At 38.8% G+C, this 20,183-nt stretch overlaps 1 protein-coding gene and 1 long non-coding RNA gene across 4 annotated transcripts; one reads left to right on the top strand and one right to left on the bottom strand.

Annotated features, from left to right (window-relative positions):
* The first annotated feature begins 1,783 nt into the window (after positions 1 to 1,783).
* Positions 1,784 to 16,055, top strand: LOC5519480 (nose resistant to fluoxetine protein 6). 3 transcript variants are annotated; one of them, XM_032364261.2, is made up of 16 exons: positions 1,784 to 2,112; positions 3,809 to 3,930; positions 4,036 to 4,138; positions 4,675 to 4,786; positions 5,150 to 5,385; positions 6,283 to 6,459; positions 6,789 to 6,882; positions 7,372 to 7,464; positions 9,545 to 9,713; positions 10,126 to 10,205; positions 11,824 to 11,931; positions 12,357 to 12,480; positions 13,984 to 14,203; positions 14,733 to 14,791; positions 14,894 to 14,977; positions 15,316 to 16,055. In XM_032364261.2, the coding sequence occupies exons 1-16, from the start codon at positions 1,869 to 1,871 to the stop codon at positions 15,439 to 15,441; spliced, it is 2,151 nt and encodes a 716-aa protein (XP_032220152.2). In that variant the 5' UTR covers positions 1,784 to 1,868; the 3' UTR covers positions 15,442 to 16,055. The 3 variants fall into 3 exon arrangements, with proteins under 3 accessions (XP_032220152.2, XP_032220153.2, XP_001639447.3); XM_001639397.3 differs by lacking the exon at positions 14,733 to 14,791 and having other exon boundaries at positions 1,785 to 2,112; positions 14,835 to 14,977; XM_032364262.2 differs by lacking the exons at positions 14,894 to 14,977; positions 15,316 to 16,055 and having other exon boundaries at positions 14,631 to 14,742.
* Positions 14,434 to 15,316, bottom strand: LOC116603279. Its single transcript, XR_004290525.2, has 2 exons — positions 14,903 to 15,316; positions 14,434 to 14,800 (listed from the first exon to the last, which is right to left on the bottom strand). It is a non-coding gene; the product is annotated as an uncharacterized LOC116603279 (long non-coding RNA).
* Positions 16,056 to 20,183: the final 4,128 nt, after the last annotated feature.

Here is a 20,183-nt window from a genome sequence, read left to right as displayed (position 1 = left end):
ATTTTGAACCGGAAGTAAACTACCTTTTTCAAAAAAGTAAATAAACTTGCAAAGTTTAATAATGTTTTGCCACTAGACGTCTAAAATGAAAGTCACAAAATGTATTTAAACCCAAGATTGCTGAAAATAACCGAATATTTTTCATTCTTGGAACTTTCAAGGAGATATTCACCTTCAACCGGAAGTAGTCGATAGTAAAACCTCTGTAGTTTCTTGGTGTTACGGAGCACCAGCACCTAAAACACAATGGAACAAAATCCAAAAACAAAGACAAAGTTTATTTGACACCGCGCTCTCTAGCAAGAGAACCAATTTATTGCAGTTGTAGTTTGAAATAACCTTTATAAGATAAGCTATGGAGCCAAGATAAAATCATCTAATAATATGGTTGATTAAAATTGCCGCCATTTTGCACCGGAGACTAAATTTGTCATTTTTAAAAGCACAGAGATGCACATCTTGTTTAAAAGTCTACGACTAAAATATTCATGAAATCCATTTGATAAAGTTGTGGAAAAGCAAAACTGATTTGGTTTCTGCTATTAATTTTACCGATTTTTTAAACAGGAAGTAGTTTCCAAGCCTGTTTGTGTACACTCTAATCAAACCAGCTTAATGCATATACGAATAAGCAATGAAGCATTATTTTTAATGGAATTGCACAAATGATAAATGACAGTTGTATTTTGCATGTGCATTAAATTGATATTTATAAGAAAATATTTTCCTGCTATGTAAGCCTCGGCATGTTGTTAAAAATTAGTGAAATCTCAGGCTGGGAGATTTTTTTTGGCTCCATAGCCTATCTTGTAGAGATTCCCCGAAACTACTCCTGAAATTAGTTTTTTTTATTTTTGTTAAAATGCGCAAAGTGAAACAAGCGTGCCGTTATTTATTCTTGACTACTTCCGGTTCAAAATCCCTGTCACCGTAAAAGTAACAAAAATGAAAAATGTGCGGTTACTTTAAGAATTATTTGGTTAATATGCATTTTTTGATGTATATTTTATCCGTCTATGAGTAAACTTTCTCAAAATTTGCGAGTTTATTTTTTTTTGGAAAAAATTAGTTTACTTCCGGTTCAAAATGGCGGCCAAATCAATATTCATTATTAATAAGAAGTTAAAGCCGAAGTGAGCTAGGCTCTATAGCCTATCTTGTAAGGGGTATTAAAAACTATCACTATGTTAAAATTGGTAACTTTAGCAAAAAGTGCGCAATTCAAGGTAAAATCTGCACATATCCGCCGGACTATATCTGAGCCTCGGCATGTTCTTAGCATGTTCTTAAAATTGGGTGATATCTCAGGCTGGACGTTCTTATAGAAAAGGTTTTTATTAAAAAAAGAGAGTGTATTGTGTGATTGCATGGTTGTTGGAGGCCGGCTTTCCCCCCCCCCCCCCCCCCCCCCCTTTCTTCCCCTCCCCTAGTCCCTGATTTTTGGCCATTGTTTACATGGTTCCTCATAATGAAAATTGACAATTGACCTCATCGCCTCCACGTTTGTCTCCTGTTTCTGCAATGCGAAGAATATAGAAAAGAAAGTTCAAAGAAAAATATGTGTGAAGAACGCGCAGTTCCGAACCTCTAACAACATCATTCATGACGTTTTCGTGAATACTTCGGATATTGTTTGGGCTCACTTTTGTTTGTGACTGGGCTTATTAGGTTGAATAGCATTGCTTCTGTTTCATTAAAGTTTTCACGCCTCGTCAGTGCAATGAGGTAAATAGAGAAGACGTCACAAGTCTGTATCAAAAATAGAGTGGTCGTAATGTCACGTGACAAAGAACAAATAAAACTTGAGGGCAGAATGAATACAGTCACTAGGTGACAAAGGAGATAGCACCAAAAACTCTTTGCCAAAAATGAGCAAAACGAACAAAAAAATACAGTTGCTAATACTTTTAACTACATTTGTTGCAAATGTCAGCTGCTTTTCGCCAGAGTTCCAGCATTTTATGTGGAAAGGCGAGCAAATGCTCGGTTATTTGAAGCCAGTTTCTTCCTCTAATAACAACATTGAATCGATTCCTCGGATTTCCGAGCCGTGCAACGCCACTATCAGATGGTTGCTGAATGCACCACAAGCCACGCCGCTGCTAGAATACTGTAAGTTCTTACCGTCTTTTTCTCAACTCATGCACATCGTAAAACAAATCCATGATCCAAAATCGAAATGCCAGTGCATAATATATAAGGTACTATCGTGCCTATTATCGGCCACTTTAGGTTTGCGCTAAGATATTTCGCAAACAAAACAAATTCATTCCCCATAATTTGCAACGAAGATTCTTTGACTATTCGACATAAGTATTCTACAAAAACATTTTTAATTCACCGGTTTGTTTAGAGAGGAAACAATAATTAGTAGAGAGTGTTTGACTTCATATTATCGGCCAGGCATGTTCTATTATCGGCCACTCGCCAATTTCAGGAAAATAGCACAGAAAACTTGCTTCATTTGAGCTAAAATACCACAGACAATAATCCCTGATAAATGTAGTTTGTAGTGCTTTTCATTTCTAATTTAAGCTTCATTTGGCTCCGTACTTAAGCGATTGAAAACTGACATTACGCACGCGTGTCACCCTACACTGCGAAACTCGCATTCGCTCAAATTTGTTTTGAATCGTTCGAGTGGCCGATGATAGAACATGTGACCGAGGCCCAAACAATGAAAGATCACATGAAACCGAGGCTGAAACAAAGACCAGAAAGCACCCAGGGGCATCAACAACAGAATGGCGGATTTGCAGAGTGATTATTATCGCGATCGGTAAATGTTGGAGATTTTTACAGCTTATTTTCGTCCTCGCGTTTTCAACTAAAAGACAATTTTTCGTGCGGTATTTTACGGTGCGTATGAATAAATTTTCGTGGCTAAGCGAAATAATAAACAATCGTAAAAAGACTTCGAAAACATGTTTCACGGACGTTGTTTTCTTCGAATCGATGTGTCATTTTCGGCTTGTTCTTCGTAGTTTACGAAATATTTGACATTATTTTCAGGTGGCCGATAATAGGCACGAGTGTAAGTACACACTGTGCCCTTTGAAAGCAGGCGCGATATTTATACGATATTTATCACTCATCTAAAAATCAGATATTTAGTCGATATTATAACAAAGCTCACAAATCTAATTTCTGATATTTATCAGATCTCATACCCTTAGAACTGCCATGTTGAACCTAGTTTACTGCATCTCATGACTTTTCATGGTAAGGGGTGGAGGGAAGGAGGGGGGGGGGGCGGTGGAAGGCGAAGAATCTTATGCAAATGGTTACAAGGCCTAACTAGAAAGAATTCATTAACAAAATTTCTCTGGGATGTACCCATACTTGCCAACCTTGAAAGCTAAAAACCAGGGAGATTGTGCTTCAAATACAAGAACTGTATAAAAAATATCTCTATGAATTTTTCCTGGGAGATTAAAGTAAATGTATAGAAAGTTTTTTTTTTTTTTTTTTTTTGCTGGGAGATGAAGGCTAAAACCGGGAGTTTCCTGCAAAAACCGGGACTTTGTGTGTAAGTAGATAGGTATCTACTTACACACGATCTAAAGTGACCTGCCAAAATTGTGTTCTTTTTATGTTTAAACATATAAACATAAAACAAGAATTACTTGTACTCTTGGAAGCATGTGTTTTTGTTTTCCCTATTCTTCTAAGGAGAAGGAAGGAGGGGGGGGGGGGGGGGTATGAAAAAGATTTACTCTAGGTGTGTGTGTGTGGGGGGGGGGTATTGATGAGGAGTGTAGAGGAGCTTACTAGAGCATTTATTATGTGCAGTTTTTATATCTTGTAGATGCTGATGCCCTTGGCAAGCCTGCAGCTGGGGTTAAAATTGGTGCAACTACCTGGCTTGGGTCGTACGATGAATGTGTGTCATTACCTGGTTCGCACTACTGCTTTGCTCAGTTTGGGGCAGTGAGTATTTTCCCAAGGCTTAATATATAATAATATTACAATGATTTATAACAATGAATAAGAAAAAGCGTTAGCTAATACAAAGTGTATTTCCACTATTTACAGAATCTCAAAACTCCTACTGTCCCCACAGTCCGGTGGGGGTTGTGTATTCCTAAGCAATGCACTGAGGAGGATTTGGAGATTGGGATTGAAGCCATACTTCAAGGTAGGACTATAGTCAAACCCAGCTATTAAGACCTCCTTCTTTGATTACTATGACATGGTTATTATAGGGACTTAATCAACAGCGATGGATAGGATGGCATGACCGAGAAAACACTTTTACTATTACACTTAAACTATTTGCAATGGAAATACAGTGACTTTATATTCACAAATATTAAAAATTACCAAAAACTTCTCCTCTGAACAAAAAAATACATTTTTATACACCAAATAGCCATATCTTGGCTTAACCATAAAACTTGGTGGAGAATAGTTGAAAATCTCTCTGACAGAACAGCTTTTGAATTGTCAAATCAATTCCATTATTTTCTTCCTCTATTTGTCCTCATTGCTCTTTCATCTTAAAGAGCCTAATATAAGTAAAAATATTTATTGCTTTAAAGCATATATGTCCTCCCTCTTGTGTTTGTATGAATGGATAGCAATCTTGAAAATGGGACAGGTCTTCAATGGGAAGTCAACAAATCAACAAGCTAGATATGATAACTTGTAACATAACTTATTTTGCCTTTCTAGCTTTGAACATCACCAGTAAATTTTTCCCAGTATCTGACAAATTGTCTGGTGTTCCCAAGAGTGTACACTGCGCTAAGCCTTCGGAGTACACTGGTTCTGTTATTGCAACATTGTAAGTACACATTTTTATCACATTCTTCTGTCCCTCACAGTATTGTTATATTATTATTATATTGTTGTCATTATTGTTATTATTACTATTATTGTTATTTACTAAAATTATTAGAAACAACCTTCTTCAGAGTTTATATAACATATAGATGAATAGAAATGATAATAGCTAATTAGAATATTTTTGTTTCTGTTAAGTACTCCCCCCCCTTAAAAATCCCTCTCCCCACACAAAGAAGTTGCTTTTCAGGCTAGATTTTCATATTTGTTTGATTCTGTGGGCACTGAGATTGCCACAAATTAAAGCAGCATAATAATAGTTATGTTATGCTTTATTCTTAAATTCCTTTTGTATTAATTCTAGGTTTGTATTTGGGGTTATTCTGTTCCTTTGTTTTGTGGGCACTGGCCTGGACATGGCCTTTGACTTCTTCCCCTCATCGCCGTCACCACCTATTATCGTGCAGGCCAATGGTTTGTCCTTGTCACAGGAAGATGTGAATGAAGAAAGAGTAAATGATGATAATGAAAAGTTAGGAACAGCTCGTCCAGCTCTCAGCTCTTCTTCTATGGATGTTCTGATTGAAAGTGCCAAGAAACGTAAGAACCCTCACTTGTTATCTTGCTTAACCGCCCGACTGCATTAAGAAATGTAACAAACCGGCACTGACATATTGTCTGACTCACACCGAAACCCTCACTTGCCGTCTTGCTTGCCAGATCAACTCACCGAATCCTCCAGGTTCTCCAATGTTTTTCTTTCTCCACAAAAAAACAACAATTTCGGTCGTAAGCTGTCTTCTATGGTTAGACAAGAGTTTGCCTTCTACTCAGCCATGTCACAGCTTGACCAATATTTAATGTTAAGAAACCCTGACTGATTATTGATAGTGCCAAAAAATACAAGAAAGGTAGTCACTGACTGATTGTTGATAATTGCTTTCTTGTCTAAACAAGCATTATCCAGGCAACAATTACATTAGACCTCTTTATATATATACTTAACAGTTTCTGTAAATTTTTTGCCGTTTCGGCAATGCTGCCTTCATCAGGATTAGCTGGAAATTATGATAATTTACTGTTTATCCTGATAAAGGCAGCATTGGGAAAACGTGGTTCAAGGAATTGTTATATATATAAGCATAAGACGATCACTGCACAGGACCAAAAACACCATTACATACCTGTCAACCTCCGAAAATCTTCATGCTAGATCAATTGCGCTATGCAAGGGAATTGATGTTTCAAATATTTTAATAGAAAATAGGCAAAACTACGATTTTCTATAGAATAATTTTTCGGAAGCGAAAAAATTGCTAAAAAGCGGGAGATTTTGTGCTCAACGCGGGAGTGCAGGAGAAGGGGTCCAGAATCTTGAGACTCCCGCCTAATGCGGGAGGGTTGACAGGTATGCCATAACATAGATCTTCAGTGCACATTACAGCAGTCAGCCTGTCCTCTTTGGTTTGACTTTTTTGTCCTCTGTTCCCTCTTTAGATGTGATAACAGAGTTCTTTCTAAGTTTCTCGATCATCCGTAACACCTCCCGCATCATGGATACGAATGTCCCCCCTGGCGCCATCACCTCCATCAATGGCATGAGGGTGCTCAGCATGTTCTGGGTCATCCTTGGCCATACATTTCTCTTCATGACTTTGGCTTCTGGACTCACATGTAAGTGCAAGTATGATACAGTACATCAGGTGTGTGCCCGGGGGGGGTGGGGGGGGGTGCCGGGGATGTGTCCATCTCCCCTAGGTAAAATCCCCACCAAAATCTTGGTCATTTCGTATAGAAGAACATCTAATATTATACTTTTGGATAATATATCTACGTATCCATCTTCAGCAAATCCTGGGTATGCGCTTGTAGCATTGTCACATGTGTAGCCCTTGAATAGCAGAATAATGTTTTTGTAGTTGTACAAGGGTTTGTTATGCAAACCAACCCCCATACATGGGCTGCATTTACAGGGGTAATTATAAAATCATTTGTGTTCACAGCAAACCTCCTGACATCTTACAAAGTTGTCCAGCGCTTCTCTTTCCAAGTGATCCTCAATGCAACAGTGTCAGTGGACAGCTTCTTCTTCCTTAGGTAATAGCATTATACTCCCTTTGTTATATGCCTGACGGGTCATACCCAGTAAATATTTTGATTCTAGCATAGGCTATTGTATAAGAAATCACATGCACAGTTAAATTCTGTGTGCAGTTGTTTGAAATGGGTTTGCGCAGTAGCACAATTGTGTGTTAGTAAAACGTTAAAGTTGAGATTTTAATTATTGATATTATTAAAGGTATAAAAAAACTAAAATAATAAAACATGAGATGCTTTTTCATTTGTACTCTAGTCTTCACAAAATTTAAAGCAACTCGTCTACAGTACAGTTGTTCTAAGCTATTCAATTCCACCAAGATCTTGGACAGGGAAAATAAGAGGCACACAGTTACCTTTTTACTCAGCACATTCGAGAGGACGAAACCTCAGAGTAGACAGGAGGGATCAGAGATATTTCGGCCTATACTTAACTGAGATAATGTTCCATGTCGATTTACTGAGATGTGTTTTGTCCATCACTTCCAGTGGACTTCTTGTCGCTTACCTCTCCATGCGTCACATGGACAAGACAAATGGTAGACTAAATCTCTTTAAGTACTACTTCCACCGCTTTTGGAGGTGAGTACGGGTTGCAGTAAACAACCCCCCCCCCCCCCCCCTTTCCCCAAAACCTTTAGGGCATCCCTCTATAGACTAAATTAATCATTGGTTGCAATATTAAATCTTTAAATGGGTAATCTTTAATAGAGGCCCAAGCCTTCAATCTTGACTATTTTATTAAAGTTTGCTTGCTGTTGGGTTCTTTGAAGTTGCCATTTGCCAAAGGGGAATTCTGCATACACAATTGACTCAGAATATTTTTAAGTAGTAAGAGGCTTAAAATCATGTGTTAAAACCAATTCAATCTATGACAACTCAACTCACATTTTGAATTCTTTGTAGACTGGACGAATTCACACTCTCCTCACCTTTAAAGAACCCCCACAAACCTTGTTATTCAATTCCAATTCAATGCGCTGTTTGCGTAGTGACACGCATGCTAGGCCTTTTTTTTATTTAACTTAGCCGAAGTGTGTATCCTAATTTTTATAAGGGATTTACAATTCTGCTAAATAAACTAATCAATGATCAACCGGACAGAAGGTAGACCCACTTTTCATGTATCCAATACACGTTTAAACATTACCGTTTCTTTAGAAAAACAAAATATGGAAGGGTACTGAATTTCACTATATTAAAGATCGATGAATTAAATTATAAAAATTTAAAAATCGGAAACTGGAATACTAACCAATAATGTATTATACTCTATTGAGTAAAGAAGGCCTAGTAACATCTCCCATACTTAACCCCCAAGCGCTTCTGTACAGGACCCGAAATGATCCCAGGACCCGAAACGATCCCAGGACCCGAAACGATCCCCAAAAGTACCCCAACTGATCCTCGGACCCGAAACGATACCGAGGAGTCTCCAAAATCAACCCCAAGGAATTGCGGTAATGGACAAAGGGAAAGCAAAAGCAATACTTGAAATTCTTGAAGCATAATTAAGGGTTAACAGCGACTCGATTTCTAAACAACGTGGCTTAAAAATATTAAATTCCAACACAATACTTTTATTTATTACATTGCCCGGCGTTAAACCCATAAACAGAGTCCAAAACAAATACACAACTTTAAATTTCTACTGAAAGGAATACAGCATAAACATAGCACAGCTTTGCTCGATCAACCAAACATTTGAACTTCCATCACACTCTTAACATTTTGCGGTTCCGACACATGACTCTGACACTATAAATCTCATTTCCAGTAAATATCACCCCTAAAAATTAATATTCATTTGACAACCAAACATGTATTTCACCACGAAATCCTTGTTCACACGAGCGTATATTTACCGACACATTTTAGGCAGCCGGTTTGACCGAGATGATGGAATGACAAAAGCATGCTGAGTAATACACTCGAACAACCCTTCTACTACCTATGCAAAATATTAAAAGGATGTGGCTTTTGTTGAAAGCAATATTATGTAAGTTTTGGATTTCCTCATGTCAGTTGGCGTACACCCCGGCATGATCTCATGATATGATAGGTCTTTTATTCACCGAAAACAAACATGCCAAAAAATAATTTTGAATAATTTCGCTTCCTATGAAAAGCAGCATGTCCTATCTGTAAAGACTTTCTTTTATGGCTTGTTATTTAAAAATGATTTATCGACGCCGGGTTCTTCAAATTACTATCACAGGAATTGTTAGTTGACCCCAATTTCTGACTCAACCACTGTATTTCCCCCGCAGTCGTATGTTAAAATCTTAATACTGTAGTTTTAGTTAATGTAAATTTCCTTTTAATAACACAAACAAAGCTAAATGTTTCATATGTTTTTAAAACTGAAAGCCAATCCTTACACATTCCTTTAGTTGTCCATTACTGTAATTCCTTGGGGTTCATTTCGGGGACTCTTGGGGATCGTTTCGGGTCCTGGGATCGTTTCGGGTCCTGGGAACATTTCGGGTCCTGTACACTTCTCCCACTGACCAGCTAATTACCAAATACTACAATTTCAACATGTATGTGTCTAGACTCGCTCATTACCCATTAGGTACTATATGAATACCAGCTTTTAACCAACAAGTGCTTCCCCCACCTAATCACAAACTACTACAACCTTGACTTCGTATTTGTCTAGACTCACTCCTGCTTACATGCTGGTGATCCTATTCTTCAACAAGCTGACACGATTTCTCGGCGATGGGCCACTTTGGTACACCGTGCAGCTGAATCGACCCTGTGATAAATACTGGTGGACTAACCTTCTGTACATTAACAATTTTTATCCAAAGGAACTGACTGATGAGGTAGGTGTACCAGAGGGGCAGGGCCAAGACTCTTTCTGAATGGGGTGCTTAACTACAGGATGAAAAGGGATTAACAAAATCATTAAAAAATTGATGGAAAATTACTCTCCAGCACAGATTATCGCTAAAAGCTTTCATGTTTTGAGCGGTTCACTTGATTGATTGATTAATCGATTGATTTAGAGGCTTTCTCCACACTTATATAAAGAAGAACAATAAACATTAAATCAGACAAGTGCAGAGAAGAGTTTAGCAATATACTTCATCTAAGTGTGATGTTATGAACTCAATTGGAAACCCGAAATTCCGCAAACATTTGAAAATAGGTGTAAATTTAGTATTGGGCATTGGAGAAACAACTGTTCAAATGATTTTAAAATCATTGATTATTTTTTTTGGTATGTGTTTATAGTGCCTCGGCTGGTCCTGGTACCTAGCTAACGACATGCAGTTTTATATAATCAGTCCAATCTTCCTTTTTGCCGCCCACAGGTGAGGGCTGTTCTATAACATATGTCTGTGAGTGAGATATTTTCCTGTTATATTGTTCTTACTGTCTCTCTTGTATTCACTACTACTATGTTTTTTCTGTTATTATTGTTTGTGTTGTTGTTTCTGTTACTAATTTTTTTACTTTCGGTGTTTTTGTTGTTGCTGAAGCTGTTTTGTTCTTATTATTACTGTTGTCTGTGTTTTGTTGTTACTGCTACTATTGTTGTTTATTTTTTAGATTTAGTTTATCCCTTTCATTACTATTACGCCCTGAGGCGCCTGTAAAATATCGGCCCAACTCCAAAACCTAGGAAATGAAAACTAAATATCAACAGACCCGGATACTCATAGATTCCTCAAAGGCATAGAAGGCCTTCAAACGCGAATCCAAGCAATGTAATAGAATTGACTCAATTGTCAAAATATCAAACATGATTTCTGACCAATTCGTAAACAAATGCTTAAACCTGAAAACATTTCTAACCAAAAAAAGACACAAAATTCCGAACTACAAATAGAGACAAGCAAACACAGATCAAGTCACAAATACCTTTATTGCACTCTGTCAGGTCACATTTTACAGCCATCAGCCACAATCATAATCAATGCTAAAACCTCCATTAGAAGCGAGTCACCATGTTTAGCCTATTTTGCATGCCTGCACTGCATCATGGGAGTCTTGGAAACACCTTGACAGGGAGGCGGGAAAACTCCTTCCCCATAATCATAACAGTCTCTTTGCCCCAAAGCCAAACAAAACATTTCCAGGTTCAGGGAACCCACAATAAGCCTGTAAACAATTTTTGAATAGTATTAATATTATTAAAATAGTATAAATATTATTATTTTTCCTGCTACTGGGTTGGAGTTGTTGTTTTGCTGCCGAATTGTTTTTTGTTGATGTTGCTTCTTCCTGCCCTCGTTTTTGCTGTTGTTCCTGTTTGTTGTTACTTCAAATGTTTTTTTGTTCCTTCTGTTTTTATTAAAATGGTTTTTGTGTCGATGTTCCAACATATACTGCTTTCAGTATTGTTGGTGTCTAGGTGTTTATGACATGGCTGCTTTTGTTCTTTGTCGCTTTTGTTGTTGTTGTTGCTTACTGCTGTATCTCTTTTTCTGCTCTTGTTGTTAGTATCTGCTTTGTTTCTGCCGTCGTTTAAACTATCTGTTTAGTTTTCACAGCTTTTTCTGGTGTTTTTTATTGTTGTTGTTACTATCTGAAATTTTTTGCTGTTTATTTTTATCTGTGTAGTTTTTATTGCTTTTTTAGTAGGGTAGTACTGCTGTTGTTGGAGTTGTTGTTGTTACTGTTTTCTGCAACTGACATTAAGTATGCTATGGATATGCCATCGATATGGAACATATTACATCACACTATCACCGCCAGGGCCGTAGCAGGGGGAGGGGCACTGGGGGCACGTGTCCCCTCCCACTCCCAATATTTTAAAAAAATATAAAGAAATGACCAGAAGGGGCATGGCCGCGCCCAAAAATATTTTCTAATGTTTCTGTATTGTGCCCCCCCCCCCCCCAAAAAAAAAAAAAAAATAAATAAAAATAAATAAATAAAAATATTTCGATCTTCTACGCCACTGATCGTCATGGGGTTTTGTTGCAGGTTTCGCTGGCCGGGTCTTCTCGTGTCTGTGGGTCTGTTCTTAGTCGCGTCGTTTTCCTCTACCATTGGTATCATTGTTGCTGATAACATGAATGTTGTTGGGACCACGTAAGTTTCTTTTTCTGGAAATCTCGAATGAAACTAGGGCAATATAAAACGTTAAAACAAAACAAAAGCAGAAGTTGAAAAAAATGTACTTTTCAACAAACGTTGTCATGAGCAAGTGGCCGTTGTACGAACTATGATTCTTGCTAAGGGAATGACTTAAAAGAGTTCTGGGTAAGTTCTGAGTAAGCGGTGCTTGATTTGAAGGGGTTCGAGTTATCTGTGTACCAATGTCTCAAAATTAGACTCGAGGGAATTGAAATAAGTTTGAGCTAGCGGGGAGTTCTGTTAATCCCAGTTTGTTGGGGTTCCTCTGCAGGATTATAATAGCAAATAATAGCCACGTTTGGGCATATAATAATTTTTGTTTTGATTTACCTTCAGGCACCTTGTGTACCAATATATATATATTTTTTATTAATCTTCAGGAATCCGCAAGGTGTCAATCCCACGGACTTGGTCTATATCAAGCCTTATACTCGGATAGCCCCCTATCTCACTGGGATAGTGCTTGGTTACATACTCCACCGATACGAGGCTGATAAGAAGAAGGTAAGACCTCACTGGGATAATTATCGGTTACATACTCCACCGATACGAGGCTGATAAGAAGAAGGTAAGACTTCACTGGGATATTTATCGGTTACATACTCCACCCATATAAGCTGAAACCTCAACCAAAAAAAACCTATTAGTATCCGCGCTGTTTAACAGGCTATCCTCTCTAAATTATCAGTCACATCCTCAAAGCTAAGAAACTTCCAATAGACAGACTGCTTTAACAATTTTGAAATAATTTTCGCGTTTTCTGTTTAAAATCATTTTGTTACGTAATCGACTGGTGCAATGCCGCTTCAATACAGGTATAAAATACATTGTTTGAGTGACCAACATTTCAGGTCTAATGAGAAGTGATAGCTTAAGGTTATTCCTCTCACATGGTCGTTATGGTGAGATTTTCGTTATAAGATCCCATATGGTGAGTAAAAATTCAAAATAAAAAATGGGGGGGGCACCCAGCCTCGTTTTGGTGCTGTGGTGTGGGTCAAAATACGGTCATTTTATGAAGGTTGCGTGATCAAGAGTTGACAGCAAGTTGATTATGGAAATACTTTGATAACAGGCCAATATTTTACCTGGCTTATTGCTAGTACATAGTATATCTATTGTATCTACTGTTTAGCTGATTTATTGTGCAACATCATATTGAAAACTGATAAAAAGTGTGACTAACTAGGGCTAGATTTGGGGCTGAAATGGCCATACTCAAAGCTTTTTGGATGAATTTCTCAAACAAGTTATGATGAGAATCTTTTGAGAGCTTAATAGATTATGTAGAGCGACAAATGAACAACATTTGAAAATAAAAAAATGGATTATCCAGATCGGTTTAAGCGCAAAATCTAAAATTGTAACAAAAATAGGGCGCGCTTATGCGAGGAACTGGGGGCGCTATGCAATTTAGAGGAATATCCTTCATAGAGGTACCACTCTACTAGTTTATTCCAGGGTATCGCCCATGCCCGGGACCCGGTGTGATTCTATGCGGATGGTATTTAGCTGTCAGTTGCGCGGTATATATATATATTTAGTTATAGTGTTGGTTTGAGAAAAATACAAACTACATAGGTTTCCCTACAGGTCTGTTTCGTGGGCAACCACGAAACAGACCTGTAGGGAAACCTATGTAGTTTGTATTTTTCTCAAACCAACACTATACACCGCTCTACTTTCGAGTATTGGGCACTTTCTATGAAAGCCTTCAACCATCATTTTATATATTTAGTTATAGTTATAATACACCAAAAACTGGAAATCGACTCGTAACGTTAACGTAACGTTAACGTAATCGTTATGGTAACGATTCACCTTCTTCAGTCTGCCCTGAAGAAGTCTTATTAAAGACGAAAATTTGGCAGAGTCGATTTCCAGTTTTTGGTGTATTGTATTCATTGTTCTGGTACGAGATCGCGACAGTTTGGGCTTTTTGATTCTAGTTATAGTTATATATATAGTAGCTCATGTTTACTCCATGTTTACTCATGTTTATTCCAGGGTATCACCCGTGTCCCAGGACCCGTTATCATGCTATGCGGATGGTGTTTAGCGATCATTTGCGCGGTCGCTCCACTTTACGGCACCTACAAAACAGTGAAAAAGGACCACCCTAGTCCTTTCAACAGAGCCGAGAATGTGATGTACGGGACTTTCATGAGGTTCTCGTGGTCCCTCGGTCTCGCCTGGGTCGTGTACGCCTGTCATATCGGCAAAGGAGGTAGGTCTAGGGAGTGTCTCCAGGGTGCCAAGTGGTCTGTTGTTTTGTTTGGAGCCTCGTGCGCTATATCCCTCACTATCCACCAAAAAAAGGAACTATCAAGCTTTTCTAGTACCAGCAAAAGACGTACTAGGAGAATTATTCAATGGGGTGGTATTGGCTTACCCTTGACATGACCCCTTATTAACACGACGTCATGCTCTCCACGGGACTCGTGTAAGATACTTTTCGCTATCGGTTCTGAAACCCTTTCAGCCAACTTACCTACATGTTAACCATGACGTCATGCTCTCCCCAGGTCTCGTGTAAGATACTTTTCGCTATCTGTTCTGGATCCCTCTCAGCCGCCTTACCTACATGACGTACATGACGTACATGACGTACATGACGTACCTGCCTTATTAACATGACGTCATTCTCTCTCCAGGCCTCGTGAATAAGATCCTTTCCGCTCGGTTCTGGATCCCTCTCAGCCGCCTTACCTACATGGCGTACCTGCCTTATTAACATGTCGTCATTCTCTCTCCAGGCCTCGTGAATAAGATCTTGTCCGCTCGGTTCTGGATCCCACTCAGCCGCCTTACCTACATGGCGTACCTGCCTTATTAACATGTCGTCATTCTCTCTCCAGGCCTCGTGAATAAGATCTTGTCCGCTCGGTTCTGGATCCCACTCAGCCGCCTTACCTACATGGCGTACCTTGTTCATATCATCGTATTGCTTGTCATCTTCACCAGCACAAGAACTCTCTTTTACTACTCAGATGTCAACATTGTAAGTACTGGTCTAGGGTTGGGTTCCCTGTGGTTATCGTAGCCTAGTTTTTTTTCCGGGTATCCTGTGATATTGGTTTTCCTTGGTTGGTTCAGCCTGGTAATATATTTTTTCCCCGGTATCTTGTGATTTTGGGTTTCCTGTGGATAGTTGAGCCTGGTCCTAAAAATTTCATTCGGGTATCCTGTGGCTTTCGGGTTTCCTGTTGTTGGTGATTCGACTTAGCTCACAATGAGGAACCCAAGGAAAGGCCTGGAAGAAGGCTAGCAGTATTGCTGTGTTGACAAAGAAATTAATTGAAACCCGAAAATGACGTCAGCCATAAATGTTTCTTGCAGTCGTGGAACTTCCTGTCGGCCGTTAGCGCCGCGTACCTGTGCGCATTCATTGTCTCGGTTACCATAGAAATGCCCATGATGCAATTGGAGAAGATCCTCTTCAAGACGGACCGAAAGAAGGACTAGAAGATATGTATAGGTTTGGGTTACCTGTGTTCAAAATAGGAAAATCCAGACAGGTTGTGGGAAACTCCCTGCGAGCTAGCCTCCTTCTCAAGCTGCTCCTTTCTCCTTTTTCGGGCTCATGTGGGAAACGAGAGGGAGAGTAGTTCCCAGTTCCCTCTCCTCAACACAGGAAGCCCGACATCTTAAAAGAAATCGATAAAGAAGGGCATGCCTGTGGAGGAGGCTACCGGGGAGCTTGGGCCTACTGATTTAGTTAACCTTTCATGTACCTTATAACAATTAATTTTCGCGTCACCTTATTTCTAAAAAAAATCGCGAAAATAAAGTGTCGCAAAAATGAAGTGCGCTGAAATATTAACCGTTTAATAAGCTTTGTGGATAAACCTTGTTGATTTAGTCCTGATCTTCATGATCATCGTATTTTGCTACTTATTCTTCGAGAACTGACTTGTACAATCATGAAGCATCCCATTCACAGGTTCTTTGTAGTTTTGTTCGACGAAGGACTTGAACTTTTTAATAGCTTGTGCTATTATTGTACAGTAAGTTTTTGATGGAACTAAATTTAACCAACGAATGTTTTTGTTTTGATGATTAAAGCACATTATAATTCATATGTTTTGCTAGATTTTATTGTCTCCAAATCGAAAAATCGCAATAGTGACACACTATAATGATGGCTACATGAAGTACCAGCCTTTGGCGAGTATACCGCTTTTTATACATAGGCTCACATGTTCTGTTGAGCGCTTATCGTAGAGCGCGTGGCCCGTTCCTAGGGGCAACCACCGCAAAACAAAAAGTGATTTCCAAAGAAAAAAGCTTTTGGTCTAACCCCGATGGCCGATAAGCCACTCTATTTGAAAAGGAAATGAAATATTAATCAAATGAAAAAATAAAGAATCTCCCTTTAAATGCCCTTTTCCACATTAATTTGCGTTTTTAGTCCAACAGGAAGCGCTAAACTCTTGATGCATGTATAGATGGCTAGGTTTTATTGTTGCTGTATATTTATGTTGTTCCAAAGAAATATCTGGGCTTATGTTTCACAGATATTGGTTTTCTTTTAGCTGGCAAAAAGATTGATAAAAATATTATTTTTTGTAATATGTAATTAATCTAGGGAAAGAAAATGTTTCTCTTAATGTGTTACATCCCACGAAAAAAGAACCCAAGTTTTGTGTGATTACAATTTGAAAATATAGATTCTATAAACAGAAAGGTGTCAGGAAATAAGATCTGAAAACGATTTATATCAACAACTAAGACATCTTTGCTAGTGAGAAATTTTAGAGCCCATTAGCTGTTTGACTAATTTCGTACAAAAATTAATGCCACTGGAAGCCACAAAACATCTAATTGCCTTATCTAAAGCGAGAATCATTCGGGAATAATAAACTTAGAGTATCTAATAGCTGCACAAACGGCGCCTAAACTCTTATTTTTAGACGCAATGAAATAATTGTGCTACTCAAGTGTAAAATTTAGCTCGCGTAAAGTATGCGAATGAATGTCTCGTTCATTTAATAACGCCGACGGCAATAAGGCGAGACTTCGGACCAATGCCCAGAGCAACCCCATAACACCCTTTACCGTAAATATCATTTATCCTGTGTTTTAGGGAAGCAATTCTTTAAATCTTGCTCCAATCTTTCACCTGTCACTTCTCCATAATAACATCCTACATTTCACAACTCTATTTTTAAGTATTCTCTTTTAAGTCCCTTGGCTTGTTCCTTCAGTGCCCGCGTTACTTTTTTTAGATTCTTTATCCGATAAATTTAGTTTTTTCATCATGTCCTGCATTTGCGCTGAGGAGATTTCCGACTCTGTACAGGCGCCTCTTCGTCCTCGCCTTCCGCAATTTTGAAACATCAAGTTTTCCTCGGTTGATGAACTGGCAGTTTTACTTGCAGCAGCGCCCTCCATTTCATAAATTGTCTCCTTTTTTAACAGTTAATTTTCAATTTCTCTCTCTTTCCTTGAGATCCTGAGAATTAACCACTAATTTCGAGTCTTGTAAATAGTCTCGAGTCGTGTACTCATGCGGTTTGCGCGACATACATAATTTTCTTCTTGATGAAAATTTCTTGCGATGCATTTGAGAATTGCCAAAGTGTGTGCTTTTCCGCTGTTGTTGTGGTCCGGTCCAGTGAATTTAAACCCCTGTATCAGCTGATGGTGATTTCGCCACAAAACACTTCGACGCTATTGTTCTTGTAGGGGGGATATGTTAAACCACCAACCGAATGTCATCGGATTATGCTTTCACTCTATGAATTTGTTGTAGGCAGCCATTTTGGAAGCCGTGAACAAATTAAGCGGTCATTCCACATGCTAGGCTGCACCAAACACCAAAATAAAATATTTTCATATATTGCCTGCCTTTTTTAATTTCGCTTTTCAATAAACGATCTAAATCAGCCAATAAGACGAGGTTTAGCGATGGGCTTTCCTCTTGAAAAAGTGAAACAAAAGAGATTGGCTTTATCGCGGCCTAACAACCAGTCTGAAAGATGAAAACGGCTGTTTTACCAAGGGGAAAACATTACATTTACATCCGTTCGACTTTCCTTCCTAAGTGATAAGATATTATAAAGTGCTCCCCGATTTTACGCCATTTTAAGAAATGACTAACAATCAGAAAAACCGGCCCATTTAACGATTTTCTGGTATTTAATGTCGACTTAGGGCTATATTGAGTGCTTGAAAGCAAAGCTGGGCTGACCGTTTCATGAGTATACTGAAGCGCCTTGAATAATATAACTGCTGTAGTTATATAACGAGAAGACAAACAAAACAAGGATCAGCTGCTGATCAGAGGCAGAATGGCTTCCTCTGATCAATCGATAATAAACCGCCCCAAGGTGAATCTAATCAATCATTATTCGGGATCGTGGTCGACTTCTCAGCGAATCATGAAAGAATCTGGAAAGTTGTCCCCTAGGGATTTTTTAGATTGTCAAAGTCCTTTCCTTCTCTTCCGGGAAATCATTTCTTTTCTCCGAGATTAGTATCCACATTTCTCCAAGATAAGACTCCACCTGTGTGTTCCACTCATGCTAGACTTCTCCCCACAAAACGCACCTCGTTGTTTCTACGCGATTTTTTTCAATTCTTTTCTCACCAGATCAAATATCAAATGGTCGGTCTCATTTTTCTGTGTGTGGACCTTGTTTACCGACCTGTGTCAGATACCAAATGTTCGGTCCCTATTTTAATGATTTTGACATCGCGTGTCAAATCCAATTGCATTTTGTACATTCAAAATACTACTAATCCAATTCAACACAACACTGGATCCCGCGGTTACCTGTATGAAAAATGGCCCCACAACTAACAAAAACACGATTGGACATTGGGAACTGCGAATTGAGTTCGACAATCGAAAAAAAATCGACACAACGATTTATCTATAAATACATCACTAAGCCTAAATAGATCGGATCCGCCTGTAAGAAATCTGTATAGCGATCGAGCGTTTGCTGTGTCTGTACCACGACTTTGGAAAAAACTTTCTCTAAGGTTACATAGAATAAACACACTTTTGTCGAATAGCTTTTGGGCATCATGTCCTGGAGGGTACGCTATTTAACAAATAGATTTAATTTTTCCGTGCGTCTGTTCTCTGATAGATGCAAAGATGACGTCACAACGTGTCATAACAAAAAAGACGCAGTCAAGCCAATCAGAGCGCGCGATTTACGAGTGTCGTTGTATAAAAAAGTTTGTCCTATGTGATAGGCCTGTGACGTTATCTGGATTTAAATCAATGTTTAGGTCAATTAACTCTCAGTATCTTTTTACTCGATCTATGATAGTATAACCATCATCGTTGACGTTTAATGGAACCCATAGCCTGCTTGCAGGCGTTTACCCGGAGTTTTTTTTTTTTTTTTTTTTTGCTTTGTTTTCTCGGTGTTTTCGCTATGCGCCGAGCCGTGGCCGCCATCTTGTTTTGTTCTGGCCGCGCGAAAGCTGGAACGAGCGCAAAGCGCGTGGGGGAAGGAGCGCGGCCAAAAGCAAGATGGCGACCACGACTTAACGTGGAAAAAAACACCGGGTAAACGCCTGCAAACAGGCTATGGCACCGACACAATGCGTGTTTAGGCTGCAGGGTCGCGTTTAGTGCAAGGCCAAACAACACAAAACAAGTAATGTTCTTTCTTTTCATAGTGAAACCTTTCACTTCCACTTTTGTAGAATAATAAAAGTCGCTGTTGTTTGCCACAACAGCCACCAAACGCAATAACCAATAGAATATATTTACTTCTATGCATACGGACGCTATTTGCGTTTACGTTTACCTTTTAAAAACGCGTAGGTAGTATATCCTTTAAATTAGCCATCTGATTATTCAATAGATTTACGATAGGATTAGGTAATAATGATTTTTGTTTTACTCTGTTTTACTCTGTTTTACTATTTAGATAATTATTGTTCAGCCAAAAAGGAAAATATTACGATATGTTTTTACTGAAATTGGGGAGAAAAATAGGGGAAGACTTTCTCGGCCAGGAGCGACACGTCAGAGACTCCTATATTGCGCATGGTGACATAGTTCTGTCGTCAAATCACAAGTGTTCACAAGTACAACTACTCAATTACTTTATTGAGATGCTATCTCTTTGGCTATCTCTTTCACCAAGTACCACTCATTTACTTTATTGAGATGCTATCTCTTTGGCAGGCACGTACATAGACCGAAACAGGCCCGTACCCAGGAATTTACTTGGGGGGGG

The sequence above is a fragment of the Nematostella vectensis genome, chromosome 13, assembly GCF_932526225.1.
Source record: "Nematostella vectensis chromosome 13, jaNemVect1.1, whole genome shotgun sequence".
NCBI classification, from domain to species: Eukaryota; Metazoa; Cnidaria; class Anthozoa; order Actiniaria; family Edwardsiidae; genus Nematostella; species Nematostella vectensis.
The sequence above is the reverse complement of the archived record's forward strand: the minus strand, read 5'-3'. Positions and strand labels throughout refer to the sequence as shown.